Source organism: Melanotaenia boesemani, chromosome 11 (genome assembly GCF_017639745.1).
Source record: "Melanotaenia boesemani isolate fMelBoe1 chromosome 11, fMelBoe1.pri, whole genome shotgun sequence".
In the NCBI taxonomy this organism is placed as follows: Eukaryota; Metazoa; Chordata; class Actinopteri; order Atheriniformes; family Melanotaeniidae; genus Melanotaenia; species Melanotaenia boesemani.
This window is the reverse complement of record NC_055692.1, coordinates 11,782,953-11,803,703: the sequence shown is the minus strand read 5'-3', so window position 1 is coordinate 11,803,703 and position 20,751 is coordinate 11,782,953. Positions and strand designations below refer to the sequence as shown.

The following is a 20,751-nucleotide window of genomic DNA, read 5'->3' as shown; positions in this document are numbered from 1 at the left end:
GCTCACATCTATTTAAATAGAAAAAAAAACAGTCTATTCCCGTAGTAGATGCACCTTTACTCCACCGAATCCTATATGACTTTTCTTATTCTTTGGCTTATCTGCCAGCCTTAAATGTCAAATTTAATTTTGAAGTGTGCCTGATTTAAGCCATACATGCTCTGTGTTGATTATTAGCCATCTGAACACTAGGCTCATAACTTTGGAGGAGTTATTGCAACTAAAGAAATTTAATATATTGCAATTTAAGGAGAACCACTCGACCTCTATGGACTGTGATTCCTTAAAACAAATCGGTGTGTTGGCCTCTTGTCTAAGAAGCTCATCTTATAGTGGTCAATACATAAAAAAAAAAAGTAGAACAGCCACATAGACTAAATACACTTTACAAAAATAATTTGGCCTCACAGAAACAGTAATTTATCATCTTAGTTAATTTACTCACCATTCAGATTAATCTGTAGATATCTTCAAAGCATCCTGATTTGTTGGTGCCAAGCTTCCAGTCATGATCATCATACTATACTCATTTCATTTCAAGCTTTGATTTGATCATATGAAGTTGTCATCGTGTTATTTTAATTATTCTCACTGTGACGGAGATTTTTTTCTGCAAGAAGATGAATTTGAGGAATAAGACACGCAATTAAACACATGTAACTCACAAGAACACACAGACAATAATCAACAAGCTCTTTGGCTCAACCAGGTACTGAATACGCTGTGTGCACTTATAGATAGATAGATAGATAGAAGTACTTTATTTATCCCAAGCTGGGAAATTTAGGTGTTGCAGCAATACAGTCATTTAGCAGTTGTGCTTCTTAAGGTAGCAAAAAATGAAAAACAGTATAAAAATTTCAATATTTACAAGACTTATACAAGGAGATATTTAGCTATACACAGTAAGAGTGAGAATAGCCAGCGGATAATATAGTCCAGTGCAATGATTAGTAGTGAAGATGAGGAGTTTAACTGTGCAAGGTTGATCCAGTCAGTGCAAAAATTCACCAGTTACAACAGTCACTCATATTGTTATTTGATTTCATCAACTTATGCCCAAGTTGATGAAATCGTGATGTTGTATTTAAACAAAATGACTAACAAACTACAAAAAAACTTAAAAAAACAAACAAAATCCAAACTTATATGCACTGCCTCTAGCACTACATGACAGCACCTGGGTCCAACTGGACTCAAAGCAGTCTGACTATCACTTAATTATGATGTCCCATCTTGTTTGAACTCTTGCTTGTGTTGTTCTTACTCTCAAATGTAAGTCGTTTTGGATAAAAGCGTCTGCTAAATGACTGTAGAATAGAATAGAATAGAATAGAACAAGCATGTACTTCTCAGAAGAGACTGAACCTCACTGCGCTCGTCTATGATCTCGCGAGAGCGGCCCCTCACGACGGAGCCTGGCCGCTGCGATGCTGTTGCTGTGGGTTTGATTGACAGGAAACATGTCGGTGTGGTGGGAGCGAACCGGGATGCAGCTGCTGCCAAGGGAGACAGGGAGTACCTGCATCCAATCCACACATCAGCACCTTTAAAACCACCAGGCTTTCCTCCCGATCCGCCCGTTTATGATGCGCTGAGCAGCATCTTTCTTTATTTTTTCTTTATGTCTTTTTTTTCCCCCCTCAACATCAATTTGAGAGGAAGGGACACCCAATGGATGCGGAGGCAAACCGTGTAGTCCCGTTCAGTATCTTCATATTGTGTTTGATTTAGAGACACCTTGATGATCCAGCAGGAACTACGAGCACTGTTGTTGCAATGGAGTCGACTCTCTCTCGGTTCAAACATCGTCTCTAATCATACAACATCTCGTTTCATGGCGTTTTGCAGGTTGCTCTGTTCTGTGGGCTCCTCCACGGTTATTTTTTGAATTACTATTACTATTTTTTTCTTTTTCTTTTTGGAAGTGCAAAGGGAAAATAACATCCACTGCTCGCTAAACTATGAACGAGGAGATGACAAAAAGCGAGGAGCAGCATCTTAGTTTGCAGAAAGCCTTGCAGCAGTGCGAGTTGGTGCAAAATATGATAGACATAAGCATTTCTAGTTTGGAGGGTTTAAGGACCAAATGTGCCACATCCAACGACTTGACACAAAAAGAGATACGAACGCTGGAGGTAAGCATCTTTTTTTACTATTATTATCAATTATTATAATTTTATTTTGAGCTGAATAACCAAAACGAATAGGTGCTGTGCATCTTCATCTAAATCAATACAGAGGGGCTGTCAGTGTGTTATTTCTAGGCCACTATGCATATTTGTATGTGCTTTTTCAGCAGGCAAAACTGTCATTGCATTAATATGCAAGGATTTTCTTTAAACACCCTATGCTATCTGTTGTGTGCAGTGCAATAAATCAAGAGGCCACGGGGCTGCAGTGGGCTGTTAGAGACTTGCGCATTCTGCAGGTGGCGGGGAGAGAAGGTGGCTCTTCTCCATCAGAATAATATCTGAGGCAGCCGAGGCCTGTAGGCAGCCCGTGTTTACAATCCATTACCAGTATACCAGGCTGCGCTGCATCCAGACCCTGGCGTTATGCAAGGCGGGCAGATTACTAACATTGTTGCAAAATATCGTTATCCGTTAATTGGCCCGTGGGGTATTCCGTAAATTGCGTTACGTAATGGGCATAATACCCCTGATGTTGCGTTTGAGATATCAGACTAGCCGTTTTCAGACCACTTAAAGGCTGTCGAACAAACCCCCCCCCCCCCCCTTTCACCAGTCATAGGCTGTTACAGGAGATAAAAAACGCCATAAAGAACGATAAGGTCAGCGGAAAACTCACCATTGAGCCCTGCAGACACAACGCAAGCAGTGCGGGCCTGTAAGAATGTTATGGTGATGTCTCAAGAGATTAACAAACACCATTAAGTGCAGTATGGTGCCCATAAACTCACCACTGAGTAATCTGTGCGTACCACGAACACACTTTAGATCCCAGTGGGAATATAATTGAGATGTTGCATACAAATAGCCCACCATAAAGTCACCTGTGAGTATACCACACACTGTGATCCCACTGGGACACGAGGCTGGGTTATAACAAGCATAAACATATTTTAATGCACCATGCCTGGCTTTTATAAGTTTGTTAGTGCTAACCTGGGAGCAGCTGTGTTGCCCAAGAGAAGAGAAAACTAAAATGACATTCAATGTGACTGTGGAGATGAATGCAACATATCTGCCTTGTACAGCATTATGGGTTCTGGATTATTTGTTGTAAACATTAGAGGTTTGAGAGATATCTTAAATATATTTCTGAAATATTTGATTGATGGTGACATGGTTGAACCAAGAGAAATGGTGGGTATGTTTATAACTACACATAAAAATATTTAGTTTGTGCAAATATGTCTCATGTTTGCTGCGTGCTGTGCTGTGTCCAAGGGATCATGCACAAAGTTTGATATATTTTAATGGCTGATTTATGCATATGATGCTTTATCACATTCTAAATTTGTCTAAATAAATGCACAATACAAGATAAATGAAGATAATATTCTTAAGTAAAATGACAATATGAAGTATGGATTTGCACGTTTCCACTCATCTGCAGTGATGTTTGTGTGTACACAAAGCAGCCTCAGATTATTACTTTTTAAACTTTTTTTTTTTTTATGAAATTGTGTAAAGGTTAGTTTAAAACCCCTTTTTGCTGACTACAGAGGGAAGTGATCACTAGCAACAGGCTAACAAAAGAGAGGGAGGGAGCTGATCATAGTTTCTAAACACTCATGACTTATTCATTTGTTAAAACATGATCTACTGATTTGAATGCAGATAAGAAAGTTAATTTTGTGGTATTGTAAGTTTACACACTGCCTCACAATGGTAAAATTTAAGCAGGAACATACTGTTGAAATAACTCTTCTTTCAGAGGTAGAGACCTTTGGCAGCCCTTGGACTAAAATTAATTGGTTATTGTGAAGAAGTTGACAAGAAGCTGTTGGATCCATTTGATTGTATTCAGGTGTGAAATCAGGGAAACAATGAAAACCTGCAGGATACCGGCCCTTGCGGACCGGAGTTTGACACCCCTGGTCCAGGTGTATCTCACCTGATAACAGCTGAGATAGGCTTCAGCCAAGGCTGTTTCTCCTGATCACCTGGTTTGCTGTTTCAGATTTCTACCATTTGGGGAGGACTTACAATTTTGGAAATTTCATTTCTTTCCCAAATTTATTTGTTGATGCCACTCTCTTGGCTTGAGATTCAGTTATGGGGATCTTATATGGAGAAGCATGTATCTTCTAAATTAATACTTGAGTAAGTCACAGTTGCACTTCTCAGGGCTCAGTTGTGTCATAGTTAAACTAAATGTGTGAGTAAACGGAATATTCCTGTTTATACCTTTTAATAATTGTATATTATTTGTAGACTGTTTAGAAAAAAAGTAAATCCGAATACAGTCATGCTTAAAAAAAAGAAACAAAGTTTAAATGTTTAAATACTTTTAAATATTTAAAACATTTATTAAATTTTTTTTCATAACCAGAAACATTTAGCATATCTGTATTGGTTCAGTTCATAAAGTCCTGGTTCCACTAGTATTATGTCAAACCCACTCAAGGAAATACAGTACTAAAAGCTGCTGTAATTGGTTTATTTTCAGTATGAAATGAACATTTAATAGTATATTAGATTCTTTGACTGATCACATTTAATATGTCATTGCATTATCAGACTTTTCTAGTCACTTGGGGGAAAGATAAGTCAGCAACATCAAGACATTGAAACTACAAATAAGTCCAACTTAGTGCTGTAATGTTTCTGACTTTTTAAAAGGATATTAGACCAAGTTGATCTCCACTTTTAGTTTCCATTCACCTTTTAGAAAAACATCTGGCCCTTTAGCTCCATTGCTTTCTCCAGCTAGCTGCTATAATGTTTCCTGAAACTGATACCTGCTACAGCCAGAAACAGTGCTGAAATGGGAGTTTGTGGGCTTGTCATATTACACACAGTCATTTGGTTAATACATGGTTAGCGATTGTTGTGGTCATTGGCCACATTCTTTATTTATTGTGTATACAAACCTGATTATGTTGCAGAAACACCAACATGAATTCATGCTATAGGGTGGTGATGCGGGCTATTATTTTACTGTTTTTTAGCTTGTAATTTCAGCTACAATCCTTGTTTAACACATTTTAGAAAATATTCAGGATCAAACACAGATGTCGCTTATGTAAGATATGACTTGGATGCTGCATATCTGTTTATTAGTTGCATGTACTTTTTTTTATTTTAGTCATCAGAAATTAAATAAACTGATTTGTGGCAGAAACTGCAGGTTTATTCAAATGCACAACAAAAGAGTCACTCCTGAATAATGTCCAGTTTTCTTCAGATCCTCTGAGCTTTGGAAGCTCTCAGGATGACAGTCCTGTTATTGACACAATGACACAACACTTGTCCACCAGGTGTTTTGATCAGGATCACAATGATGTCAGTCATGTACAATGCCGCCCTTGTCCCGATGTGTTCTGACTGTGGTGTGTATGGATGATTCCTCTATGAGATTTCTGCTGTTCATTTCTATTATTTCTCTAAAAAACACAGATTGGGCCTCAGACTCCATTTTTCAGCTCACTGAGCATTGACCTAGCTTTATCCAAAAGCTTTGCCCAGAATAGCAGCCTATACCATTACCTGGATGAAGTGTTAGACGGGCTTCCATTAATATAATTACACATTGTTGGTGGTATCCCTTGGATACACTGCAATGATCAGCATACATGATGAATGAACCTTTTTCTTTTGAAGGGTTTGATATAGATTCAGACACAGTTGAATGTGTTTTTGTATGACAGAAATAAGGGCTGGTCATGTTTAGGTGTACAAGATGAAGAAAAGCTTGACAGTGTTTATGACAGTCAGATGATCAAAAGCTGTAAAAGATAGCTCAAGCACTGTAGCTTAAAACGAAAAAGAGTTCATTATGCTTGAGGCAAACTAGGTCATACATAGAGTTGTCTGACCACAACTGAGGGCACGTGTATTTTTTGCCTGGTCTGAAAGGCCTCACTCATAGTCTAACATTATAACTGCTGTAGTTGTGTTCAAGCGTGTGCCCTCCTGATCTTTTACATGTAGGAAGCGTTTCAAAAGAAGTTGCTTCCCTTTAGAGTTTTTTTTTTTCACTTGGTACATCTAAATAAGTCCAATATTGACCTTGTGTTTAGCTCCTCTTTTTGTCTCAGCCAACTTCTGAGGAAAATGTTTTGTTAATTAAAAAAATGGTCATCATCTGTGAATCTCTGTCTGCTGTTTAGTGTTGGTCAAGTAGTGTAACCAGCTGTTTTATGTCCAAAATTAACAAGATATTTAATTGTCTATACCTTATCAAGTAATTTAAGTGCACACATGCTAGAGAAAAAAAAAAGAATATGTATTCTTTGTATCTATGATTGCTGATGTTATTTTGAAGCACTTTGGTCAACTGAAGTTTGTTTTTAAATGTGCTATACAAATTAATTTGAAGTGAACTGAAATAAAATAAATTAACTTAGAATAAAACTAAAAAACTAAATATTTATAAAAAGATCGATGAATAAGATACTCAACAGATGTATGAATACATTTAATGTAATTATTTCCTGAAGATGTACCACTAAGTGTTTCCTAATATAATAAAGTTACAATAATGATGATTATCATTAATAATAATAATAATAATAATAATAATAATAATAATAATAATAATAATAAAAAAATTCTATTTTATTAATAGACAACTTAAATGTCTTAGAAATGTACTAGGGACTAGGCCAACAAACACACTTTTATACATTATGGATGGAAAATTGTATAAATAGATAGGAAAAAACTCAACTTTAAAAGATTACTACTTTATCATCACTCTTTATTGCACCTATCTTTAAATGATCCTATTTCTTCTGTTTGTCTTTGTTATGTCTCTTTGATTAGCTCTCGCCTACTATAAGAGAAAAGAGCAGACTAAGTTTTTATTGATGAAAACGACTGGCTGTATCACACACACACACACGCACACACACACACACACACACACACACACACACACACACACACACACACACACACACACACACACACACACACACACACACACACACACACACAAACAAAGGCAAGCATTGAGACTGAAATATTTGTCTGCTGTTGGTGTCTTCATCCAGGGCACAGAGCTGAGAAAGGTGCAGGATAAATTTAAATCAGAAGTGTCTAAAGCTTTCAATGTATCCCTGCTCCAACACCCCTGATTCAAATTAAAAGGATCCAGCAGCCTATGAAGCTCTACACAATGACTCATTAATTTGAGTCAGGTGTGCTGGAGCAGGCAAACATAAAAAACCTGTAGGATTGTGGCCTTCGAAGCCCGGAGCTGGACACCCCTGTTTTAAGTGTTTCTTTATCAGGAAGTAACAATGATGTGACATAAGCATGGCTCAAGTAGAAATTAAGTGGTTGGGTAAAACTCTGCAGTTTAAAGGACCAAAGCTTTTTATCCTATTTTTTCTCTAGATTGACTGCTGACTCCATGCACTGTGTTAATTTAAGGGTAATAAAACAGTTGTCTATCAGCTCAGCAAAGCAGAAGCAGAAGCCGTGGTGGTAACGGCTGTAAAAGATGGGCAGATCTGTGATTTCATTTCTTCTTTAGTCAACCAGAACTCAAGATATCTGTAATTATTATTTTTTTTATTATCATTTGTTTGTTAAAACCTGAGCCAAAAGGTAGAAGCAGCGTGTGAAAAACAATGTACACCAGTTATTGCTTTTAAAGGAATTAAGAGAGTGTCAGCCTGGTGCTGCTAATCAAATATGTATGATCAACAGATCATCAGCAGGTGTGAACACCTCTATAAAAGCAGGAGTTGCTATTTTTGCTGCTCTGGAGCCATCCTTGGTTGTGTCAGTCATTGACATACACAATCAAGACGTTATAAAGGAGGAAATCTAAAGGAAGTACTATTTAAACATGGTTCAAAGGATCATGAAACTGACCATTCAGGTATAAGAATTCCCTGTGACAGCCAAGATGGTGCCAAAGGACTACTAAATCTCAGCTACCCATTGTGGCCTTCACCATACTTCTTCCACAGCGTCTCATTTTGCTTTGGTGGGAAAAGATTGACCCCCCCACCCCCCAATAGGTGGGGGATCAGAACAAAAGTTCTTATTGTACTTTGAGAGGCTTCCTTGTACTAACTAATTAAATTCACCCTGTCCGTTTATTTAATTTTATTACCAATATTATTATTCTTTCCTCTCCATCTGTATGTATATATATATTAGGTGTTTGTCTGAGTATGGATCACAGGTGTGTGGGTCCTTGGAGTTTGGCAACTGTGTGCAATAATGTGGACCTTAATGTGGACCTTTTTTGTTGTTGACATATTGGCAAAACAAACACTAAAATAGCCAAACAGTTGACGTGTAGATTCCATGAAGCAAGCAGATGTTAAACCATCCATCCATCCATCCATCCATCTATTGTCTGCCGCTTATCTGCCTAAGCACGGAAACCCAGACTTCCCTCTCCCCGGCCACATTCACCAGCTCATCTGGGGGGATCCCGAGCTGTTCCCAGGCCAGCCGAAAGATGTAGTCCACTCAGCGTGTCCTGGGTCTTCCCCGGGGCCTCTTTCCGGTGGGACTTGCCCGGAACACCTCACCAGGGAGGTGTCCAGGAAGCATCCTGACCAGATGCCCGAGCCACCTCATCTGGCTCCTCTTGATGCGGAGGAGCAGCGACTCTACACTGAGCCCCTCCCGGATCACCAAGCTTCTCACCCTATCCTTAACGGAGAGCCTGGCCACTCTGCGGGAAAAAAATAATTTTGGCCGCTTGTATTCGCAATCTTGTTCTTTCAGTCATTACCCATGTGACCATAGGTGAGAGCTTTGTATTTTGGTTCAGCTCCCTCTTCGCCACAACTGACTGATGCAGAGTCCACATCACTGCAGGCGTGCACCGATCCGCCTGTCGATCTCCTGCTTCATCCTTCCCTCACTCGTGAACAAGACCCTGAGGTATGTGAACTCCTTCACTGCCAACCCGGAGAAGGCACTCCACCCTTTTCTGGCTGAGGACCATGATTTGGAGGTGCTGCTTCTCATCCCAGCTGCTTCACACTTGGCTGCAAATCGCTCCAGTGAGAGCTGAAGATCACGGCCCAATGAAGCCAACAGAACCACATCATCAGCAAAGAGCAGAGACCCAATCCTGAGGCCACCAAACCGGATCCCCTCAACATCTCGGCTGCACCTAACCATAAAAGGTATGAACAGAATTGGTGAAAAAAGGCAGCCTTGGCGGTGTCCAACCCACATCGGAAACAATTCTGATTTACAGCCGGCAATGCGGAGCAAGCTCTGACACCAGTCATACAGGGACCGGACAGCTCGTACAAGAGGGTCCGGCACTCCATACTCCCGGAGTACCCCCCACAGGAGTCCCTGGGGGACACGGTCGAGCGCCTTCTCCAAGTCCACAAAACACATGTAGACTGGTTGAGCTAACTTCCATGCCCCCTCCAAGACCCTGGAGAGAGTGTAGAGCTGGTCCACTGTTCCATGACCAGGACAAAAACCACACTGCTCCTCCTCAATCCGAGGTTCGACTATCTGATGGCCCCTCCTCTCCAGCACCCCTGAATAGACCTTACCAGGGAGGCTAAGGAGTGTGAACCCTCTGTAGTTGGAGCACACCCTCCAGTCCCCCTTTTTGAAGAGGGATCACCACCCCAGTCTGCCAGTCCGGGGGAACTTTCCCCAATGTCCACGCAATGCTGCAGAGGCATGTCAACCAAGACAGCCCTACAGCATCCAAACCATTAAGAAACTCCGGGCGGACCTCATCCACCCGTGGGGCCCTGCCACAGAGGAGCTTTTTAACCACCTCAGCGACCTCAGCCCCAGAGATGAGAGAGCCAACACCAGGGTCCCAAGACTCTGCTTCCTCATCGGAAGACTTGTTGGTGGGATTCAGAAGGTCTTCGAAGTATTCCCTCCGCTGCCTCACAATGCCCGAAATGAAGTCAGCAGCCCCCCATCCCCACTGTACACAGTGTTGATGGAGCGCTGCTCTCCCTTCCTGAGCTGCCGGTGGACCAGAATCTCCTCAAAGCCATCCGGAAGTCATTCTCCATAGCCTCTCCAAACTCCTCCCATGCCCGAGTTTTTGCCTTAGCAACTGCCAAAGCTGTGTTCCGCTTAGCCTGCCGATACCCATCAGCTGCCTCTGGAGTCCCACAGGCCAAATGTCCTGATAGGACTCCTTCTTCAGCTTGACGGCATCCCTTACTGCTGGTGTCCACCAACGAGTTCGGGGGTTACTGCCATGACAGGCACCGATGACCTTGCGGCCACAGCTGCGGCTGGCTGCCTCACCAATAGAGGCACGTAACACAGCCCATTCGGACTCAATGTCCCCCGCCTCACCTGGGACATGTTTGAAGCTCTGCTGGAGATGGGAGTTGAAACTTTTTCTGACAGGGGACACAGTCAGACATTCCCAGCAGACACTCACAATACACTTGGGTCTGCCAGGCCTGACCAGCATCCTCCCCACCATCTGAGCCAACTCATCACCAGGTTGTGATCAGTTGACAGCTCTGCCCCTCTCTTCACCCGAGTGTCCAAGACATGCGGCCCCAAGTCACACAAAACAACTACAAAGTCGATCATCGAACTGCGGCCTAGAGTGTCCTGGTGCCAAGTGCACATGTGGACATTCTTATGCCTAAACAAGGTGTTCGTTATGGACAATCCATGACGAGCACAGAAGTCTAACAACAAAACACCACTAGATTAGGGGGCCATTCCTCCCAATCACGCTGCTCCAGATCTCGCTGTTATTACCCATGTGGGCATTGAAGTCCCCCAGCAGAACAAGGGATTGTCCGGAAGGAGTGCTCTCCAACACCCCCTCCAAGGACTCCAAAAAATGGTGGGTACTCTGAACTGCTGTTTGGTGCATAAGCACAAACAACAGTCAGGACCCGTCCCGCACCTGAAGGTGGAGGGAGGCTACCCTTTCGTCCACCAGGGTAAACCCCAACGTACAGGTGCCAAGTTGGGGGGCAATGTGCATGCTAACACCTTCTCGGTGCCTCTCATCGGGAGCAACTCCAGAATGGAAAAGGGTCCAGCCCCTCTCAAGGACAGTGGTTCCAGAGCCAAAGCTGTGCATTGAGGTGAGTCCAATTATATCTAGCTGGAACCGCTCAACCTCACAAACCAGCTCAGGCTCCTTCCCCGCCAGAGAGGTGACATTCCACGTCCCTAGAGCTAGCTTCTGCAGCTGAGGATCAGACCGCCAGGGTCCCTACTTCTGGCAGCCGCCCAGCTCACACTGCACCTGACCCCTATGGCCCTTCCTGCAGGTGGTGAGCCCACGGGAGGTGGGGCCCATGTCACCCTTTTGGGCTGAGCCCGACCAAGCCCCATGGGCAAAGGCCGGGCCACCAAGTGCTCGCCTCCGTGCCCCATCTCCAGGCCTGGCTCCAGAGGGGGGCCCCGGTGACTCACATCTGGGCAAGGGATACCTGGGTCCATGATTTGTCGTCATCATAGGAGTGTTTTGATGTTGTTATGACGTTAAACCATCATAACAAAAACATGGCAGGAACACTTGAACATTAACAACGATTATTATTTGTATTAGAATAGGGTATGCAATCAACATGAGTGTGCCAAAGATTTGTTGATGAAGTGTAGAGTATATGAGAGAGAAAGGAAAAAATTAGAAGACTAAAGCTTAAACATTCACAACCTATTCGCTTTTACACAAGTTTCTAACCATCAATAAAACTCAAAAAAAGAAATTTAAAGAACAATTGGAAAACATTCAAGACAGTTCCCAATCTTCCAAGGAGTGCACATCCCAGCAGGTTAACCCGAAGGTCATTCCAACCAATGTTTAGAGAAATGAAAAAATTTAAAGAGCGACATCTCAGACTCTACAGGCCTCAGTTAGCATATTAAAGTTAGGTGACAGTCCGATGACAAAAAGGCTGAACAGGTTTGTCCTATTTGAACAGATTACTGGAGAACCTTCCTCTCTCTAAAAAGAACATGTCAGCACAGCTTAAACTTGCAAAGTTGCGTCTGAACAAACCACAGGACTTTCTAACATCTTTTACTGCATAATTTGCAAGAATGATACAACCTGGTAAGAAGTTAAACAGCCTCAGGATACCTAAGTCACCAATCCTACTTTGTAGTATAGGGCCCCGTTGAGAGCTAGGAAATAGTTTATCATGCTTGGATATGTAAAACCTTGAAGATGGTGCATGTTTTTTTAATCTAATTTTTGAGGTCTAATTGAGGGGAATTAAGTCAGAATTCAGCTGGAAATCTGCAAGTGATTGTAATATGCATAATCTAATATACAAAAAGCAAAGTTAGAAAGTACAATGTCCTCAGGATCTAACTTTTTTTTTCCCCCTGATTAAATTTTACATACAAATGTGGGTTATAAATGATTAATCACTACAGTATTCTGCAGCTCAGTGAGCTAAACTTGGATACTACAAGTTGAACAGTTGAGCATTTACATTAAGCAAAGTTGAACTCACATATTTCCTCAGGCTGAGCTCAAACACGTCTGCTTTCTTAATATTTACTATTCCTGTGAGTAAGCTTGGATTGTGGAGATTGTAATGCAGGAAAGAACAGGGCTCTAGCTGAACAGATCAGATAAAGCTGCAGTGGAAGTGACAATCTGCTGTAGATTCATTAAGTGTTCTAGGTTATCAGGATTAACAGAATAGCAGTTGTGAAGAGGTCAGTGTGGCTCATGTCTCAAAGGGGAATAGCACGATATGGGCTCATCTAGTTTGTAAGTCTTCTTAAAGGAACAGCACATCATTTTAGCAAAACAGATGCATGATTTAGTTGTTTTCTTTCTGCCTAAACTATAAAAACTTATTAGATGTTTTGAGATTTAATTATCTAAACATATTAAAGTGGATGTGTTTCTTTTACACTTAAAAGAAAATATTGCACTCTTTTATCAACAGCTTGACTTGCAGTTATATGGGTTATTTGACCACATACTATTGTAAAATGACAAGAAATCAGATGTACCTCAGGTACAATAATAAAATGTTGCTGCAATAACAGCACTGATTATTTGTCTACAATCTTCATTATTTTGACTTCATGGCTACGTTGACACAGCAGATCTTACTGAAACAAATTTTTTCATGTGGCTGGACCTCTGTCAGACTGCAGTATAAACCATCTACAGCTCTTGCATGTACACAAGAAGACAAGACATCGCACACAGCACGCTGTGTTTACGCAGGTAAATGTGGATGTTTGTGTGTGTGGATCATTTTTGTGTATGAAAAAATGTTGATGTGTAACTAGAGCCCCTAAAATGATGATATAACATTTTGTTCATTGCTTACAGTTGATCCTGCTGCATCCTGCCTTCATCAGCATTTGTCTCACTTCAGTGATGTAGAAGTCTGAGGAAACATGACATGACCATTCAGACTGAGGTTGCTTTGAAAAAGCATTGGATTTATATATATATATATACATATATATAGTACTTCATGTTACAGCGGCCTGGAGTGAATTTAAAACATTCAGACTGTCAATAAACTAAACAAATAAATAAATAAGAAATCAGATATGGTTTCATATGGTTAAAAAAGAGCTACATTTTCCTGCAGCATTGCCACAGTCTTAGTTTTACTTTTTCACTGAGCAATTCTGTGTCCATTATGACTACTGTCTGTATTGTATGAGGCGCATAGCTAAAGGAAATGGAAGCACTCGGAGAGTGCATTCCTCTGCCATGCCATATGGTCACTCACCTGAGAAAAGCTCCAAAAGGCCCAACAGCCCACCCAGTTACCAACCCATATATATACTTCAGGCTAATATCACTGTCTATTTCCATCATTAGGATAGATGCCACATCTTATTTATAATCCTTGACCATGGAAACATATCTGAAAACAATTCCAGCCACCACAGCAAAAAGCAATCCACACCTGAGACTGTCCCACAAATTTCTGTGACTGTCCCCAAGTGGTAGCAAAACCCTTTGTAGACTTGCTTTTGAGGCACCAATGCAATCGGGCTCACTTTGTCAGTTCTGGTTGATGTGAAACTCATCTCTGGTACAGCAGCATGAAATGAAATAGCATTAAATTAGTGAAATGAAATTAATTCCTACTTTATTTACTCTTGAAGGAAATTGGAATGGGAATGTGTAAATATTTAAAATGCAGAATGAGAGTGTTTCCAGATTTATATGCATGACTGTGTGTAGCATGATGATTTTTAAGACACATGTTACATTAGCAGACAGGTTCTGCATGTGTAGAAGTGTGCACAAAAGCAGGCAGAATGTAAAAATAATGTAGTGTTATAAAGCTGTGATAGTTGTGGCATGTTATTGTTGGCCTGTTAGCCCATGCAGCTTATGCTTAGACACATGGTGTGCAGTATGTTCAGTCTATTCTGGGTTTTTACTTTGCCAGATCAGTGCTTTAGGATGGATTAGACTTTGTTGTTCATTTTACAAATTTCACCAGGAGCATTAATAAAAATAATGTGAAGGTCAGTAGCAACATTGTTCCCACTAATGAGTTTCTTTAGCTTTTTATTAAACAAATTTTTTTCCTTTTAAAGGTAAACCTAAACTGCATGCATTACAAAATTAAAGTTACAGTGGGCAGAGATTGGAAGAAGCAAAAATAATGAACAAATGATGGTAAAAACATAAAAAAATTTACTTTTGAAATATGCAATGGTTTCTTGTTGACAGGACTCAAACCAAAACCTCCAGTGTGAGAGTTAAATGCTGTTTGTCCTTCATTCTGCTATTAACTACCTAATCTTGGCATAAGTTTTATTTATAGCTTTTTGAATTACTTATGAATTTGATATACTACACTCAGAAAGAGGAAACATGACAATTTCACGCCACCTTTTGCGTGAAAAGACTTTACCTATTTCCTATTAAGGGAAAACAAAGCAATGCACATATAAGAAGACAGTACACATGTACACAACTTTGAAGTAGTTACCTATAATGCAGTCATTGCTGCAGATGAGGCAGCTGCATCCACTTACAGATATTTGTGATAAATGCAAACAAGTTAATCAATATGCTAATGAGGGCAACTATCAATATCTGCTCTGATTTGATTTTTAGGAGTAATGATGAAACATCTACTATGATACATAGAATTTCTCTACCATATATACGTGAAATAAAAATGGGCAATAAATACCAGTATTTGTACTTTATCACATATTTGCTTGTGCTTGACATCAAGAACTGAAGGTCCATGTATGTTCGACGCAGAAGACGGATATGCAGCCGGTTTGGTCCATTTTCAGGGAACTTAGCTATCTGTTGCTTGACACAATACCACCGGAAATCGCGGGGCAGTGCTGAGCAGTGTAGCTGACATGTGACCAGGGAAGGAAAGAGAAGAGAAAGAGAATCAGGAAGGGAACAAAAAGAAGCATGAAGTTGAGGACAACAGTTGTAGAATTTGCATCCCACTAAGAAGCTGCTTGTTAATTGTTGTTACTGGCATTGTTCCTACGTTAACTCAGTTGGGCTAATGATCAATCTTCCTCTGATGTGTAAAATTGGAGTAACATTTATTTAATTGCTTTCCATTTCCATTAAGTAACATTCTTATTAAGCAAAACTCAAATTCTTTGACTGAGTGCAGTAGAAACACTGTTTTGTCTCTTTTAATTAACAACATCTAAGTGATAGGATGTTTGACCTTAAATAACCCCAGGCCACTATCCGCCATAGACAGACCACAGAAAATTAAACACCACCCCCTAGTAGTTGAGGGGAAACTGCAGACTTTCTCTCTGTTTGCACGTTGTTCACATGCAAATGCACTCTTGAGGTTTAAAACATATGGACTGGAAAGACATTATGTTCTGACCTTGTGATGTCAAATTATGTGCTGCAGCCCTCTTGTTTTTTTTTTATGCTGCTTTTTGCTGCAGTTGTTTTGCTAAATGTCAGAATATGTGCAAAGGTCTTTTTTCTACATTAAAACAGCAACCTAGCCATGATAACACTGGCGCTAACCTTGCTAACAGGACTTGCTAATTCTCCAAATACACCGAACCTGTTGTCAACATTGCCAGTTTTGGACTGGACCCAGTCAACGGGAACTGGTGGGACAATTTTTAGAAAAAGATGTTTTTTGCTCTCGACCAGTGAAGGAATTTGTATATTTTCAGGATGTAACTTTTGCATTTGTCTGAGCGGCTTTGCCCAAACATTAGATTCCTTGTCAGCCCTTTCAGCAATGTTGTACACACACACAACTACCATTTTGTTTATGTGCATAGAAATTTTTTTGTACGTTGTGTTGCAGTGTTTATGGGAATGCAGAAGGGAAAAACTCTGTAAAATACCTGTGTTTGTGTCTCACACTGAATGGTACCAACCCATAATATGAAGGTACCAAGTACTACAGTAGACAGTGAGAGGCAGAGATTTATAAATGCCTTTATTAAAAAAAAAAAAAAAAAATCACTTGTTGGACACAAATGAATGTGATATATTTCGGAGATTTATAAGTAGGTGTACTCTATGATGAAAAATAAATGGGCTTGGCCCATACATCAGAACATGCCTAGCACTATACATTGATCGTACTTCAGCCACCACCGAGACTGATATATAATAACATCAAAGTCTTTTGTTAGATCAAAGCATCCCTAAAGTCAATAAAATACATCCTAAAATAACCATGAATGTACAGTATGAAGCAAATTACCTGTGGTTCTTTCCATATTTCAGTTTTTTTTTTTAAGTGTGAACTTTTGTGAACCCTGTATGTCTATGTAGAGTAAAGCTCACTTGCTCTTGTCTTAGTTAATAACACCAAGTACCATGCTGGAAATACGTTTTATACTTTAGCATGTTATCCTTTGGTTCCAGTAATGAATTAATCAGTCAATCAAACAATCAATGACTGACAACTCGACAAGCTTACATTTATAACTAATAAAGAAATTTAACCTGATATTTCATACATGCATGTAAAATCAGTAAGCTCTACTGTGGATTTAGCCTGATACATTAGATATAAAAGTGTGAGAAACAGTAACACATTTGCCAGGGTAAATGTGTTTCTCTGTAGGTGTGGACTGAGCAGCCGCCTTATCAAGCAGCGAGTTAGCAGTCGTGGGCAGCTTTTACTGTAGGGTTTTCTGCATTCAGAGGTGACTTGCTGGTCCCTCCTCCACTGGTTTCTACTTTGGTATGTACTGATGTAGGCCAGCACTATCTATTTTCTAGCAGTCATTTTGTAGGTGTACTTTTGGAATGGGGCCATCCACAGGCATCATTTTAAGTCCTCAAGCATAACGTCACACTCAGTGAGCCTGGACCTTATTTTAACATAGTTTTCAATCAAACCAAGTGTTTATACACACAACAGCCCAGCAACAAAGATGCTGGTCCTGCATGCAGTGATGAGAGGCGTATAATAAGTACCACCTCACAGAGTCAGAAACAAAAATGTTTTACATACTTAAATTATATACAAGGTCTGAGTATAATCAACCACCAGAGAGCATACATGTGAAAACAACGCACTAATCTTGCATTGTCCTGAGACAAATTAATCCATTTCTTTTTAAAAATGCCGGTGCTATTTCCTGAGGTCAAACACAAATCAGCTCCAGAAACCCTGAGCTTTACTGTCGGTTCATTCTTCTGCACATTTTTTTGCTAACATTAAGAATTGTTGCTTGTATGTGCAACATTTAACTTAATGTTTTTTAGTAGAGCCACTGATGGTGTATTCAAGGATAAAAATTGGAATCTCCAACTTGCATATGGGTAATCTAAAGAGCACCTTTTAAAATTCATATTTCCTAGTGGGGATATAAAACACAAGAAAAAGATCTTGCAGACAAAGACCTTTTACTATTTAATGTCTGTTTTTAGTAAACTATGTAAGTGCTGCTGATAACAAAGCAAGAGCAAAAGAGAAAGGGTCTTAACTTCCCATTTCTGGAGGGCAGCAAATCCAGCATAATTTGAACTTGAAGTTAGGAAGATAAAGATGAGGAGGCTGGAGATTTGTACTCTGAGTCAGGCGTGTGACAGAAATTCCCTGCAAAATCTGAGATTGAATGAGAAATTGTACCTTTGAGGTTTTGCATTCTAGTACTACCAGATTTATGCTCTAATGCATAGCACATTGTGGTATAGCTCATGAGCAGTGTAAAGAAAAGTAAAAGTTTCCAGTTTACTGAGCATGTAAACTTGAGTAAAGGACATATTCTGTATCATGTTATGATTGACCTAGATGGTTTCATTTAGAAAGACTTTGATACACAGATGAGCAGGATACAAATGATCATAGCTTAGCCCAATTCATGACTGTTTGAAGGTGTTGTGTGTAACAAAATCAAAGGTCAATGAGAGAAAAATTAAATATATTAACTAAAAATGTGTTTCTATTGGTGTCTAATCACTATAATAACTGCTTCATTGCTGGGTGTTAATGTGTCTTTCATGCTTTCATGTTTTATCAGTATAAGATAAGACTTCTCCCCTGAATTATTATCTCCCTTGTTTCCACAAGATCATAAAATATGTTCTTAGTTGTAATTTAACCTGCACCATCTCTTTGCTGTTGCTTAGTAAAATTTAATGTACCCCTTCTGTTGTTGTGTGTCAGTCAAAATATGTTATTTGTAAACTCGAAGTAAGTAAGAGCTCTGTGAGAAATGGAGGTCCAACTGGCTGAGGAGCAATGTGTTCAGCTTTAGTGTTGTTTGCATTTCAGTTGCTTTCCATATTCTGTAGTTTCTGCTCTTTAAGTCCGCTGTATCTTTTATTTTTTAGAGTTAACCCCTTGTGCAGTCAGTTTTATTTACTTCCTGTTCACCTGTTTTCTGAATCCTAATTGTCACACCAGTTTCTAATTTGTAGTTAGTCCCTCAGTATTTATGCTCCTGTCCTGTCTGGTCTGGTCTGGTCCTGGTCTGGTCCTGGCCTGGTCAGGTCAGTCTGGAATTCCCTGCACTTGTAACACCTTTTATTTTACCAAGTATTTCCAATCTTATGTCCATCTGTGTCCTTGTGTGCATCCTGCATTTGGGTCCTACCTCTTCATCTCCTGCTGCCATGAACCATGACAGGAGCAGAAAAGCGATATTTGACTATAGGCTGTTGTTTTTCGTTATTACTTTGCTATGAAATAAAACCACATAAAATTTAGAGCTGTAGAGACAACCAGTAATTTTATGAATTTTAAATAAACACATTAAATACATGTACGAATCATGTATTAAATAATAATTCATTAGATCATAAATGTATGAACAAATTAATAGTGATGATTAAAAATGATTTCCATGTCCGAATAATATATATAATTATAATGCAATGCTACATAAGGATCTAAAGATAATCTTTGTTTTTAATTAAAAAATAATTCATTCATTATACAGCATCCCAGCTCTTTTGCCGTTGGTTTTCACAAACTGCTTCAACACTTAAAAAAAAAACAAAAACACATTACCTGTTCCGTTTATTTCTTTTTTAGTTTTTTGTCTAGTCTTGAATGTTTTGTCACAGACCATTCATAATGAATGGATACTAAATCATCATTGTCACTGGAAAGTTGATCTCATTCTTCCCATACTGGTATAGCTTAACTGACAGCGTTATACTAGTTTTATACTAGTTTTTCTGGTTAAAATCTTACTTTTGCTTACAGTATCCCTTGAAACATCATAACTGAGCGATTAACTTTAACAGTAATTCAGTCGGCCTATCTAGGTTGACGTATTCTTTGTATTTATACTTTATTCAATTCTAAAAACTGTAATCCAGTCAATTAAAAGCTTTTACAAGTAGGAAACTTTTTAGAAAGCGTTGACTGAATAAAAGAAAAGTGAATAGCCAAGTCTATGAAGACTTATGTAAAATCATGAAAATGTACTAACTGTAGGTATTGGAAAGTAGGCTACTCTATCCTCCAACTTAGACAATGCTTTTTGTTTTTACACAGGAAAAAAACAACTTTAGAATACTCCCTCATACATGGTTATAGGGTTAACAAAACATTCACAACTATTTTCAACCTCAATGAAAAGCAAAAATATTAACAAATTTTCCATGACATTCCATGTGGTATAACACCTTCTTTCAAGCTTTGGATTTGGAAAAACAGATGGGCTGTAAACTGGATCCTGAATCATTAGAGTGCAAGTGTTATCATAGTCAGTCAAGACAAATGAGCAGCCATAGCTTCTTCAAGCAGAACACGACATTCATTGTGTGGAACCTTTAAGTACAACTGTTTTTCAAATATGATTAAAATACTGAAAAGAAGAATTAATTAATTAATTGTGACTAAAATAATGAAAATGTACACATCATACACAACAAATAAATAACTGGAATACTGCAACAGGAGTGACTTAAAAACTCAGGCATGGGAGGAATTTGGAGAATGACTTCCAGGCGGCTTCGAGAACATTCTGGTCCACCATCTGGCGGCTCAAGAGCAGAAAGCAGTGCTCCATCAACACTGTGTACAGTGGGGATGGGGGGCTGCTGACCTCGACTCGGGACATTGTGGGTTGGTGGAGGGAATACGTTGAAGACCTCCATAATCTCACTGACATGTCTTCAGAGAAGGAAGCAGAGTTGGGAGACCCTGGCGTGGGGTCTTCAGGACCTGGAGAGAAGGGTCCATCAGATAAT

General features: G+C 39.7%; 1 protein-coding gene across 3 annotated transcripts in view; it reads left to right on the top strand.

Annotated features, from left to right (window-relative positions):
* Positions 1-1,365: 1,365 nt before the first annotated feature.
* The window catches only part of ksr2 (kinase suppressor of ras 2), a 159,661-nt gene continuing 140,275 nt past the window's right edge, over positions 1,366-20,751 (top strand). For all 3 annotated transcript variants that reach the window (XM_042000638.1, XM_042000637.1, XM_042000636.1), the window contains exon 1: positions 1,366-2,138. In XM_042000638.1, coding sequence (XP_041856572.1) covers positions 1,965-2,138 — 174 coding nt within the window. In that variant the 5' untranslated portion in view covers positions 1,366-1,964. The remainder of the gene's footprint in view (positions 2,139-20,751) is intronic.